The sequence below is a fragment of the Schistocerca gregaria genome, chromosome 2 (assembly GCF_023897955.1).
Source record: "Schistocerca gregaria isolate iqSchGreg1 chromosome 2, iqSchGreg1.2, whole genome shotgun sequence".
Lineage (NCBI taxonomy): Eukaryota > Metazoa > Arthropoda > Insecta > Orthoptera > Acrididae > Schistocerca > Schistocerca gregaria.
The window spans coordinates 426,369,081-426,383,445 of NC_064921.1; the positions used below are offsets into that span (position 1 = coordinate 426,369,081).

The window sequence follows — 14,365 nt, forward strand, 5'->3', positions numbered from 1 at the left end:
GTTACACTAAATGTGAATATTATTCATATTATTTTATTGTGGGGAGGTTACAAGTGTTACAATAATTATCAATTTCACACATATTTTGCAGATTTTGTTATCTTCGATTTTATTTATTATGTTATGTGCCATGTCATGAACCATAAAAGGAGTTAGTCAGTACTTTTGGGGCCATTCAATTGTTGAATTTAGGAGCGTAAGTGTAGCTTAGTTAAGTTGGTATGTAGGGGAGAGGGACGTAGTTTAATGTATGCAGTTAGAAATGTACTTATCTGAACTAATATGAGATGACAGTGTGAGCGTTTTACCTATATGTATGATATTTCCACATCTATATCTACACGCCGCAAGCGACCTTACACTGTGTGACTAAGGATACTTTGTGTACCAGTTCACTCCCCCTTTTTCGTGTTCCAATCGAATATAGTTTGCAGGAATAACAAAGACTGGTGTGCCTCTGTGTGGGGCTCATTTCTCTCTGATTTTTTCTTCATGTTTCTTCGAGAGCTGTACGCAGGAGCAACCTATATATTGGTTGACTCATCTATGAATATACACTCTTGGAACCTTAACAGTGGACCATACCATGATGCAGAGCACCTCCCTTGAAGTGTCTGCCACTGGAGTTTTCTGAGCATCTCCGTGATGATTTCGCACTTACTAAATGATCCTGAAATGAAAGGTGTTGCCCTTCTTTGGATCTTTTCCATTTCGTCTATCAACCCTATCAGATACATACCCCAGACTGACGAACAACATTCACGTACTGGTCTTTGATTTTGTAAGCTACTTTCTTTGTTGATAGATTGCCTTTCCTGTGGATTCTTCCAGTGAATATCAGTCCGGCATCGTTTTACTTGCGATTCATTTTATTTCTCTAAACTCCGTCAGAACAGGCCTTGGAAAGCCCAACGGCACCGACCGTGTCATCTTCAGCCCACAGCCGACTCTAGATATGGATGTGGACGGGCATGTGGTCAGCATACCGCTCTCCCAGCCACATGTCAGTTTACGAGACCGGAGCCGTTACTTATCAATCAAGTAGCTTCTCAGTTTGCCTCAAAAGGGCTGACAACATCCTGCTTGCCAACTGAGCTCGGCAGCTCGGATGGTCACCCATCCAAGTGCGAGCCCAGCCCGACAGTGCTTAACTTCGGTGATCTGACTTCAACCGGTGTTACCATTGCGGTAAAGAATTTTACTTGAGAGTTCCATTTCAAATTGCTCTGTACGCACACCATCAGGTGTTTATGGAAGTAACTGCTCCCAGTGATTGTTCCGAAATTTTTCTGTTTGTGTAATCGCATTTCTTTACAGTTTGGATCAATTTCCACATTTTGCACCAAGAGTCGATCCTCTGCAGATATTTCTGTACTTCGCTACAGTTTTCTAGCGTTGGAACCTATCTGTGTACAGAAACCTCCTTCACGACAGGCCTCTTGGAACTTTCGACATGACATGACTGCACCTACTAATGTTCTGATGTTTCATTTCTTCAATTGAATTGCAGAAACTTTGAGGATTCCCTCTTTATTGACCTCCACTTGTCATGGCAATAATTACTATCACCATACGCAAATTTGCTGAAGAGATGCTATGCATGCCAACAATAATGATGTCAAGAGTGGAAGTGGACTATTAGTGAAATCATATCAATATCCATTGAATTTATTTTGTAGCACCAGCAATAGAGTGAGATGAGATGAGGAAGATACACTGTGTGGGAATGAAGATGCTAGTTATGGCAGTGCAGAGGCTCGTGGGTAATCCTTTGGGTTCACGCTGACTGAAGCCATGCACTACCACTGAACGCAGACTGAATGACCTAATATTTACCAGAAACAATCGTCTGTAAAGATCACAGAGAACTTCTGACATGCAGAAAACGGTATACATGTACAAATGAGATCCACCTCCTGACAGTCAAGGAAGAGTATGTTTACACTTAGGCGTGTAGCATGTGTCAATGCAGTTTTGTTACAGATCATAACAGTATCAATTCTCGGAGCGTGGTTTATACTTAGGGTTTTCAGTAGTTTACCAAATTCTTCACATCTCACCTTCAAATACTTCTTTTTCTTTCTGTAATATTGTCTTCAAGTTCGTTGCTTCTGTACAGCCGTTCCATCTTTCAACTTTATCTTCTTTGTTTACTATTGGCTTGTTACCTGAGGTCGTAATTTTATACAGGTGCTTATCTATTCTCCAAAGATTTCTTTAATTCTCCTACAGGTGTCATCTATCTTTCATCTAAACATGCATGCCTCTACAGCCTTGTGTTTAACCTTTAGGCATTCTTGTCAGCCAGATGTTCTTTATAGGAAATGCCCAATATGTCCACCATCATTCCTTAACGATAGCTGTAGTAAAGGAATAACGTTCTGAGCAGCACTGTAAAGCATGCCCGGAGCTATGGTGAGGCATTGGCGTCGGATGTTGTCTTTCAGCATCCCTAGAGATGTCGGTCGATCACGATACTTGATTCCAGTCAGGTCTCCGAATATGTATATATATATATCCCACCAGGTCTCTTTCAGATACTTGATACTTGATTCCAATCAGGTCTCCGAATGAAGCATTTGAGATGCAGTATTGAATTCACGACGTCCAGGAATATATGGAACTGTAAGACAATATCGCTTGCTTTTTTAGCGATGCATATGGTGCCTTGTGATGACATAGCGGAATGTTGAAAGTGGTAGTCAAAATTAAATTAAATGACAGCTCAGTTACACGGCTGCTGGTGAATTAAAGTTCGCGCAGTTGTGTCTGATCTTCTGCTTGCCAGCGGCCACAGACTCCTTCAGTGTTGGAATTCACGAATACTTTAAGATGACATGCTTGACGGATTACAGTCAATCACCTCGCTGCTCAACAGGACGTCTCTGTTGGTAGTTCTGACGCACTCGTACACCAGTTGGGGTGCTGAAAGTCGTGTGCCTGCAGCCCAGATGTCGCACCATTCGTCTTGCGTCTCTTTTGCCCGATGCAGGATTCACTCCACAGGAAGCAGTAGGTTGATGATGGGGAGCTTACTGAGGTAGCAAAATGTCGACTCTGACGTCGAACAGTACAGTGGTACTACCCGGGCATGCTGGCCCTCCCAGTAAGGTGGAGTAAGGCTGTCGCATTGAAAGAGACTGTATTTAAGAATAGAATTTTGTAACCAAAAGAATTGGTAATGAATGGTGTATTGGAATCCTGAATAACGCAATTTTCTTGCAGAAAAAAGTGTGTTTGCAACGCTTATTGAACATCCCTGGTAGAAGCCTACCAACGCCAGACTCACGTTGTGAAGGAATTTGATGATAGTGTAAGTACTGTGTTTGGGGATACAATACATTAATATTACTATCAAACACAAACCACTGACATATTACTTGTGTTCCCTCCCCTGGGAAGCCCTACATAGAGTGTCAGATTACCAAACTGACCAAAAAAAATGCAAGAATGCAATAATGTGGACATTCGCATGCTACCATTGCAATACTCTTGGGAACATATAGAATTTTCTGTTATGTTGGCCTGAAGAAGTGTTTACAGAAAACAGCTGTTCAGAAAATTACCCGCATGGTCATGACAAACCGTTTAGTAACGAACCATGGACTATTACAAATACTCGAACAATATTTGTGATTCATTTATACATTCATCCGCTGTATCAAATTTTTAAGAATGTCCACTATATATTCGTAAATAAGGCTCTTCCCATGCATGTAAAAGGGGAGATTCGGCCTTTTATTTTCTGTACGAGATAGAACTATGATACGAAAATCACACCGAAAACTGGAGCAATATACAAAAACCTGTACCGTACATCAAGTGTCATCCAAATATAGAAGGTGTAATGTCTCGATGCCACCTAAAGTTGGACAGATTTATGGATACTAATTATTACTAGTTCATAGTATAAGATAGTCACAATGATATGTGCAAGAAATATTGTGCCGATGGTTTCTTTCAGTCTCTCGTGGAAGGAAACTGTTTACTAACGGAGCCCATACCCTCCGTATGTCGTACCACTCAGCAGCCTTGTCTCAGTAACCTCTGCGGTTTGTCAGTTGACCTGTATATCCATGTAAGTGTTTTGGTCGAAACGCTCACCTCTATTGTCATTTGTTTAAAAATGGGATAACAAAAGGATCAAGATTTCGCTACATTTCTGTAAGTACAATCCGCACTAAATATTTCTATTCGTACACGTTCATTAGTGTTAATTGTGTTGTAAGTAGAAAAGATGAATCTCATCAGGAAGCAGTGAAGATACATGCTTTAAATACAATCCACATAAATTATTTCTATTAATCATCTTTTATTTGTTTTAGTTTTATGTAAGTAGAACAGATCGAGGTCGTCGTGAAGCAGTGCAGATATACACTAGTTTCAGTTTATCCTACGAAAATTGGCAGTCACTTGTTAAGTATGAACTATAGGAAACGCTCTGTCACAGATATACTTCGAGAGAATGTAAATCGGATACACACACATCTTAGCGAAGTTTACTAGCGGTGACGTACTGTAATTACGTTATTCAGATATGTCAGCGAATTGTGCTGGTCGCTAATGAAGTTGCCTTTTGTAAGTGACGATGATTCGACGATTAGCTCTCATGGCATCTCTTTCAGCGATGTCGACGAATAGATCCTATGCTTTTAAAAAGAAACCAAGAGTTTTCAATATGATCATAAAATTCCTTTGCTAACGAAAAGTGGCGCAAGGTATTTCAAGTAGGACAATGTATACGGATTTCTAAATGACTTATGGACAGCGTCATCTAAGTTCTCATGATCGTTGAATGCTTTTGCATACTCTGCGCCGTGTTTCTCGGAAGTGAGGACCATTCCACTCAAGGAACTCAAGAAAACGCCGATTACTAAGCAGTGGTCCATTTCCTTCTTCAGCTCCTCGAAGGTGAAGGCCTCCGCCTGCTGTTCCAGTCCCAGACCCTGCAGCAGACCCACCAGCCTGCTGTGGTACTCGCGCAGCAGGTCCTCCATGTGGTGCCGGTGGACGTCTTCGCTGGCGCTCGAGTACAGGAAGTACAGCAGGTCCGAGGCCGGGCTGGTTGCTGATGAACACTGTAATGCCACCAAACAGTCAGTTATTGGTAAATTTCTACGGAGTACGTGGACTCTCACAAGTACAGAGCGTAGAAGTTTTGGAACTACGTTTCAACTTCAGCTACTGTAAGTTATTAATATCAAACAGTGAAAGCTGATTTCAAATGAAGAGGTGTGGAAGATCTCTGAGAGCTCGTAGCCCGTTTATAGACAAACAAGTGAAAGAGGGAGTAGTTACAGTGGAGTACTGCTCATCAGTGTGGGATCCGTACCAGGTCGGGTTGAGAGAGGAGATAGAGAAGATCCAAAGAAGAGCGGCACGTCTCGTCACAGGTTTATTTCGAAAGCGTGATGGCGTTACGGAGATATTTAGCAAACTCAAGTGGCATACTTTGCAAGAGAGGCGCTCTGCATCGCGGTGTAGCTTGCTGTCCAGGTTTCGAGAGGGTGCGTTTCTGGATGAGGTATCGAATATATTACTTCCCCCTACTTATACCACCCGTGGAGATCACGAATATAAAATTAGAGAGATTCGATCGCGCACGAAGGCTTTCCGGCAGTCGTTCTTCCCGCGAACCAAACACGACTGGAACAGGAAAGGGAGGTAATGACAGAGGCACGTAAAGTGCCCTCCGCCACACACCGTTGGGTGGCTTACGGAGTATAAATGTATATGTAGATGTGGAGTGTTAGTGGGAACCTAGTGTTCTGCCCTGCCAAACAGAAGGATGTGTCAGGTCTAGAAGAAGAAACATGGAGAGGATACAGACTACTAGCAAGTGTACCCCGAGCCATTTGTCGTGAAGTCTGAAAACTGTTTCGTCATTCACTACAGAACTAACGTACTTTGCGTTCCCCTTTCCCTGCAGAGGTCGTGATGCAATTTTATGACGTATTATAACTGTGTATCATGCTGCTACTCGAACCTGTATGATGGAATTTGCTTCCAGAGATCTTATCGAGTGATATACAGGGTGGTCCATCATAATAACTGGGCAAAATATCTCATGAAATAATCATCAAACGAAAAAACTACAAAAAAAGAAACTCGTCTAGCTTGGAGGGGGAAACAGGATGTCTCTATGGTTGGTCCGCTAGTTGGCGCTGCCATAGGTCAAACAGATATCAACTGCGTTTTTTTTAAAATAGGAACCCCCATTTTTTATTACATATACGTGTAGTACGTAAAGAAATATGAATGTTTGTAGTTGGACCACTTTTTTCCATTTGTGATAGATGGCGCAGTAAGAGTTTAAATGCTTCAAATGGTTCTGAGCACTATGGGACTTAACTTCTGAGGTCATCAGTCCCCTAGAACTTAGGACTACTTAAACCTAACTAACATAAGGACATCACACACATCCATGCCCGAGGCAGGACTCGAACCTGCGACCGTAGCGGTCTCGCGGTTCCAGACTGTAGCACCTAGAACCGCTCGGCCGCCCCGGCCGACCACAGTAAGTCACAAACGTATAAGTACGTGGTATCACGTAACATTCCGCCAAGCGGACGGTATTTGCTTCGTGATACATTATCCGTGTTGAAATGGACCGTTTACCAATTGCGGAAAGGGTCGATATCGTGTTGATGTATGGCTATTGTGATCAAAATGCCCAACGGGCGTGTGCTATGTATGCTTCTAGGTATCCTGGACGACATCATCCAAGTGTCCGGATAGTTCGTTGGATAGTTACGTTACTTAAGAAAACAGGAAGTGTTCAGCCACATGTGAAACGTCAGCCACAACCTGCAACAAATGTTGATGCCGAAGTAGGTATTTTAGCTGCTGTCGCGGCTAATCCGCATATCAGTAGCATGAAAATTGCACGAGAATCGGGAGTCTCAAAAACGTCGGTGTTGAGAATGCTATATATCAACATCGATTGCACCCGTGCCATATTTCTATGCTCCAGGAATTGCATGGCGACGACTTTGAACGTCGTATACGGTTCTGCCACTGGGCACAAGAGAAATTACGGGACGATGACAGAATTTTTTGCACGCGTTCTGTTTACCGACGAATCGTCATTCACCAACAGCTGTAACGCAACCTTCATAATATGCACTATTGTGAAACGGAAAATCCACGATGGCTGGACAAGTGGAACATCAGCGACCTTGGCGGGTTAACGTATGGTGCGGCATTATGGGAGGAAGGATAATTGGCCCCCAGTTTATCGATGGCAATCTAAATAGTGCAATGTATGCTGATTTCCTACGTAATGCTCTACCGATGTTACTACAAGATGTTTCACTGCATAACGGAATAGTGGTGTACTTCCAACATGATGGATGTCCGGCACATAGCTCGCATGCGGTTGAAGCGGTGTTGAATAGCATATTTACTGACAGGTGGATTGGTCGTCGAAACTTCATGTCATGACCCGTACGTTCACCAGATCTGGCGTCCCGGGATTTCTTTCTGTGGGGAAAGTTGAAGGGCATTTGCTATCGTGATCCACCGACAACGCCTGACGACATACGTCAGCGCACTGTCAGTGCATGCGCGAACATTACGGACGGCGAACTACTCGCTGTAGAGAGGAATGTCGTTACAAGTATTGGCAAATGCATTGAGGCTGAAGGACATCATTTTGAGCATTTATTGCATTACTGCGGTATTTACAGGTAATCACGCTATAACAGCATGCGTTCTCGGAAATGATAAGTTCACAAAGGTACTTATATCACGTTGGAACAACCGAAATAAAATGTTCAACCGTACCTAAGTTCTGTACTTTAATTTTAAAAAAAACTACCTGTTATCAAATGTTCGTCTAAAATTGTGAGCCATATGTTTGTGACTATAACAGCGCCATTATCACAAAGCGAAAAAAGTGGTCCAACGATATAATTCATATTTCGTTGGGTACTACATGAATATGTAATAAAAATGGGGGTTCCTATTTAAAAAAACGCAGTAGATATCCGTTTGACCTATGGCAGCGCCACCTAGTGGGCCAACCATAGCGCCATCTGGTTTCCCCCTTCAAGTTAGACAAGTTTCGTTCTTTGTAGTTTTTTCGTTTGATGCTCATTTTGTGAGATATGTAGCCCGGTCATTATCAGTTGACCATCCTGTATATATAACGGCAGTATAGAAAGTAGCTAGCGCTAAAAGCCACCAGGAAACTATTTATCCATTCTGAAGAGGTAGAACGGAAAGTGACCCAGACTCGGGACATTGTTATTCCATCACGGTGCTAATAATTTAGTGTGAGGTCCAGAGAGACACAGATACGCACTCGCCACCTCGACAGCAGGAAGTGTGGATAACAGATTGATGTGAAGCGATAAAGCTAATGACTGCAGCACTGTGCAACTCTGTCTGTATATAAACACCCAAAGCAAAGTCTAATTCAGAGAGGACGTTATCATACGCTAGACGACTAGAATACGGAGTGCTGTGAGGGGGGGGGGGGGGGGAAAGAGAAAAGGAGAAATTGGAAATCAAGGAGAGGAAAATTTTGAGGAAGATCATGGGTCCCAAATTCCAAAATAACGAACAAGTTTCCTGTAGAAATGAAGCCCTCTATGCAAAGTCGGAAAGACTGACAGAAACCATGAGGAAATGCAGGATTGATTTTTATGGACACATACTTCGAATGAATCCCGACAGACTGACTAAACAAATCTTTGACTTCTTTTACAAAAAAAAAATAAATAAAATAAATAGGCTAGGCCAATTCGTTTAAGGAATGGGAAAGGATTTGTGAGAGCTCCAGATTACCGAAGTCATGTTAAGAATGGTACAGCCAAGACCATGACCAAAGACAAAACTAAGAGGAGAAAAGAAAGAAGAGATCAGATAGAATGAAGAACTATTGCGAGAGAGACAGAGCACAATCTTTTAAGAAGTTATTGATCTGACATAGCCAAAAGACAAGTGACTCGAAGTGAAAAGAAAAGCAAAACACATATGAATACTATTGTAATTTCTTAGACTTTACCGGCGATTTGATGACATCTCGTGGAAATCGGGTTTTCTGCCGGATGACTTAATCAGTGAGAAGTTTGATGGAGCTGTGCTGGATCTGTTTAAGCATATTCTAACATCGACTTACTTCCTTTGTGGAGGTCAGTTCTATGAACAGACTGAAGGGGTGGCGATGGGTAGCACCTTGTCACCAGTAGTGGCCAACCTGTTTATGGAGAAGTTTGAGGACGAGGCTCTTACAACTGCCACTTACCAGCCAACATGCTTCCCGAGATACGTTGATGACACATTTGTCATTTGGCCACACGGTCGCGAGAAACTGGAAGACTTCCTGGACCACCTGAACTCAAGGCATTCGATTATTAAATTCACCATGGAGCTAGAAAAGGATGGTCAGCTTCCGTTTCTGGATGTCCTGGTGAAGAAGAAGGCGGATGGCACCTTCAGCCACAGTATGTACCGAAAGCCAACACACACAGATCTCTACCTACAGGCCGACAGCTGCCACCACCCAGCACAAAAGACCGGGGTGCTTAGAACACTCGTACACCGAGCCCAGACACTGTCTGACACTGACAGCCTGGCAGGGGAACTTGATCTTCAAAAAGTGTTTGCTAACAACGGATTCTCATCCAGGGACATCCGCAGAGCTCTACATCCCACCTGACGTCAGGGTACACCGGAGAACGAGCAAGAAGAAGAAATCAAGAAACTGGCATTTTTACCGTATGCCGGGCCTGTCTCTGCCAAAATCAGCAGAATACTAATTAAACATAACATCAAGAGTGTCTTCTGCCCACCTAGCAAAATCAGGGCTTTACTTGGAACAGTCAAAGATGACCTGGGCTTAAGGAAGCCTGGCATTTACAATATTCCTTGTGAATGCGGTATGTCCTACATTGGCCAAACGACTAGAATGGTGGAAATCAGATGTAAGGAACACCAGCGACATACCAGGCTAAGGCAGGCCACAAAATCAGCAGTAGCAGAACACTGCCTAGAATTGGAACATTCCATGGATTATGAGAACACCAAGGTCATGGTACAGACCCCCAGGTTCTGGGATAGTGTCATCACTGAATCTATACAGAAAAAGATGGCACAAAACTTGATTAACCGGGAAGCAGGATACCAGCTAAGCACTGCATGGAACCTGTCATTTGAACTGCTGAAGCAATGCCGGAGAAAATATGTTTCCAACACCAACAACGAGCCTCAGACATCCGCACACTGCGGGCATGAACCAAGAAGGGAACACCAGGAAGCCTCAGCCGCAGTCGGAGACGGCCAGAGCGGGAGCGCACGGAATAGGGAACGTCCAGAGCGGCATTGGAGAGCCACTCGCGGGTGCGGACCGAGAAGGGAACACCAGGAGGCCACGACCGCAGTTGGAGACGGCCAGAGCGGGCGCGGACGGAATAGAGAACACCTAGAGCGGCAGGATAGCGCGACTAGCGGGCGCGGACCGACTAGGGAACGGCAAACAGAACACCAGGCACCGGGCAGGCATAAATATGCGACCCGGTCCAGACCATGTAAATGAGTAATCTTACCCAGACGCATGGACAACATCACAGCCTGCATCCTGTGACGCCTGATTCAAAACTAACATGCTTACGGAGGTGACAGTAGAACTTTTGGTTTGGTCACCACGTTGGTGCGGGCGTGGAGGGGCCCCATCCTTATTAGCAAGCAGCCACACGTACACGCACAGTGCTGTTCGAGATGTCGTTGAGAGAAGTTGCTTTACTTGCGAAGGGTGTGGCGGATCGCCGTCCGTCGGGGCCAGCTCAGGCGACTGAGCTGATCATGGGGCGGCCCCATCCGGCCCCCCACTTATGACGAACTGGCTTACAACAACTGACAATGACAGGATTGACTCTTCGGATTCTGATGCGCTCTCTCGTGATCGAGTGTTCATTCTTATGAACGAACTCGCACATGGGGGCTCCTACCCTGGTCGAAAGGACGACGAGGCGGATATACTCGCCTTCTGTAACATTCAGAAGGCTGCCACTCTACCGTACACGAGGCAGCAAGTGCCGGGTGTGCCACAGAGAGCCCCACCGGTCGCATCGCGCGAGTGCGGTCCCGGCGGTGGCGGCCTCGCCGGGAGTTGCGCCGCTGGCCTCGACCACTGAAGAGGTCGATGTGCCCCCGGTTGCACCCCTGGTCCCCGAGACACAAGAAGAGCCCGTGGCTACGCTAGCTGCGGCCACCGAGATGGTGGACATCGATCTGCCTGACGCAAATTTGGCTGAGGCGATTGCCGAGTCAGAGCGCCGTGAGACGCTGCCAGTGCGCCCAGAAAGCGCCGGGCTGTGACGCACGACGATTCCGACACTCCCTCTCAGACGTCTGACACAGCGAGGCCGCGGAAGAAGGCCTCGAGGGCTTCCCGCCCTTCCACCACGGAGTCTGGTACGACTATCGCGGGCTCCTCCGCGAGCGCCGCCTCGCCGAGACCGACGAAGACGCGGCGGCCCACTCGTCCACCTGCCACCTACCGGCAGCCGGACGAGGATGGTTTTGTCGCCACTCCCAGGAGGCATGCTGCCAGGGCTGCTGCACTGCAGCAATCGACGCCGCTGCCGACCGCCAACGCGTTCGCAGGCGCCAGCGTGGACGCGATGGAAGATGGCGCCGCGCCTCCTGTGTTGGCCCAAAAGAAGCCGCCGCCCATCGTCATCCAATGGGCGGGCGGGTACAAGGAGTTCCAGCAAAAACTAGACAGGGTGGCCACGTCCGCCACTGTCACGACCGCTGGCCGTGACCTCTACAAGGTCACGGTGTTCTCCAACGAGGAGTACCGCGCGGTGATGGACACCATCTGCAGAGATGGCCTCCCGTGCTACACGCACCCCTCTGAGCCGCTCAAACTTCTGAAGGTGGTGTTTCGCCACCTTCCCCTCAAGTTTGGTGCGAACTATCTTCGAGAAGAACTCGAGGACATGGGCTTCGGAGTCCGGTCCACCGGACTGATGAAGTCCCCGCGCACGCCGCTGTACCTGGTTGTCCTTGTCGACAACCTGGAAAATCGGAAGATTTTCCAGGTGCAGCGGGTCGGCCGGGTCAGGGTCGCGGTGGAACCTCTCCGAGATAAAGGCAAGAGGGCCCAGTGCTTTTCCTGCCAGAGGCTCGACCATGTATCCCGCTACTGCTCTATGTTGCCCCGCTGCGTCAAGTGCGTGGGACAGCACGAGAGCAAGTCTTGCGGGCTTGCCAAGGAAGAAAAGCCGACGTGCTGCAACTGCGTCGGCGCGCACGTTGCCAGCTACAGAGGCTGTTCGGCCTTTAAAAGGGGCCGAAACCACCGGAGCGGAGGGGCTGCTCCTTCTCGTAAGGTGCACCCGTCCACCAGCTTTGCTGCCGCCACCAAGTGCGGACCATCAGCCGCCACCGCCCGACGTTCGGAACTGGTGGCGGGCGAGACGAAGCAACCGGTCACGAAATCCCCGGCTTCGCCCGGGGGGGAGGCCACCCCCGCGCCCAAGCTGAGCGCGCGGGTTGCCGCCCCGCGCAGGCGTCGCCGGCGTGCGGGCCGGGCCACCCCTGCCGCTGCACATCGGACTGCCTATGACACACTGCCGCAGCAGAGGACGGCACCTCGTGCTGCACCGCAACCGGCTGCCGACGCTCCGCGGCAGTCGTCTACTACGGAGTAGCCGCAACCGGCCACCCCAGTGGCGGAGGCCGTCCCAGCGGCCAACACCGCCCCCTTGGCCACCGACGCAGCCGAGCTCTGTTCGCTCTTGCGGTCGTTGAGCCAGCTGCTCGAGCAGGTCCGGTGCTCGTCACCGCGGTCACGTCGGCCCTTCAGGCCGGCGTTGCAACTCCGCCGCGTCATGGATAATCGCCACATCCATGGCCTCACCGTCTGCACCTTCAACGCAAACAGTTTGGTCCCCCAGCAAGGGGAATTCAGGGAGTTCTTGCGCGACGAGGCAATTGACATCTGCCTCGTGTGCGAGACCTTCCTGAAGCCGGGAACACATGTCAAGGTGGCCAACTATCGGTGCTACCGCACCGACAGGTTGAGGCATGGCGGGGGACGGCTATTTATATCAAGGCGTCCCTCAAGCACCATGACGTTCAGCTTCCGCCCCTCACTGCAGTGGAGGCCACTGGGGTGGCTGTCACCACGACGGCAGGGGTCATCACCTTCGTTGCGGCCTACAGGCCGCCGAGGGGACTGCTTCAGGAGGCTGACGTCGACGCCCTGCTGGCTCTGCGCAGGAAAGTCTTCATTGCGGGTGACTTGAATGCCAAGCACACGCGATACCAATGCCAGCGGCCGCCGACTCCTTCGCGCCACACAGCGGCATGGCGCGATAGTACTGGGGCCTTATGATCACACTGTCTTCCCCCATCGCGGCCGGTCAGATGTGCTCGACATCGCCGTTCTCAAAGGTGTTGGGCACTTCACCTCAGCCTCCGTTAGATGTGCCATGTCGTCCGATCACCTCTCTCTGCCGTCCGACGCCGCAACTTCCGTGGCATCGACGAGACGCGCTTCCGTGACGAGGTCCTTGCCCGCCTCGAGGGCGCGCCAGATCCCGCTGTGCATGGGGCTGAAGAAGCGTTAGCCTTCTTCACGCGGCACACACTAGCAGCGGCGGCGGCGGCCACCCCCAGGCGGCCGGAACGGCCGCGAGAGATGTAGCGCCAACTCCCGCCGCATATCCTGGAGGCGATAACAAACAAGAATCGCCTCTTCCGGGAGTGGCAGCTCACACGGCAGCCACAAACGAAGCGCCGCCTCAACAGGGCGCGACGCGAGATTCGGGCAGCCATCGATGAACATCGGAATCGGGACTGGGCGGGCTTGGTGGCCATCCTAACTACGACGGATGGTAGTGCTTGGCGGACCGCCAAGCGCTTCCTTCGTCGTCGCCAGCGAGTCGCGCCTCTTTATACGGGCGCGGACGTTGTCTGCGAGCCAGATGCTAAAGCCAGCACCCTCGCGGACACGTTCGCGGAAAATTTTCGTCCCGTTGATGGTGTGATCGATCCCTATCATGTTCGTCTGATGGAGGATCGCCTGCCGGTCTTCCTCGCTGCAAGGGAGGAAGACGATTCGATCGAAGAGATCACACCCAAGGAAGTGGAACTGCAGCTCCGTCGCCTCAACCTGAGGAAGGCGGGTGGCACGGATGGTGTCACCAACCACCTGTTGAGGATGATACCGCCGGAGGTACACCAATCTCTGGCGGACATCTTTAACAGCATCCTCCGCACTGGGACCTTCCCTTCCGCATGGAAACATGCGGAAGTGGTTGCCATCCCCAAGAGCGGCAAGGATCCGCGTCAGGCAGCGCACTATAGGCCGATCAGTCTGCTCCCGTCCCTCTCAAAAGTGTTTGAGAGG

At 48.6% G+C, this 14,365-nt stretch overlaps 1 protein-coding gene across 1 annotated transcript in view; it reads right to left on the reverse strand.

Moving 5' to 3' along the window:
• Positions 1–4,359: 4,359 nt before the first annotated feature.
• Positions 4,360–14,365, reverse strand: part of LOC126324071 (uncharacterized) — a 42,957-nt gene continuing 32,951 nt past the window's right edge. Inside the window, exon 3 of the mRNA XM_049994932.1 lies at positions 4,360–5,078. Within this exon, the coding sequence (XP_049850889.1) occupies positions 4,683–5,078 (396 nt within the window). The 3' untranslated portion in view covers positions 4,360–4,682. The remainder of the gene's footprint in view (positions 5,079–14,365) is intronic.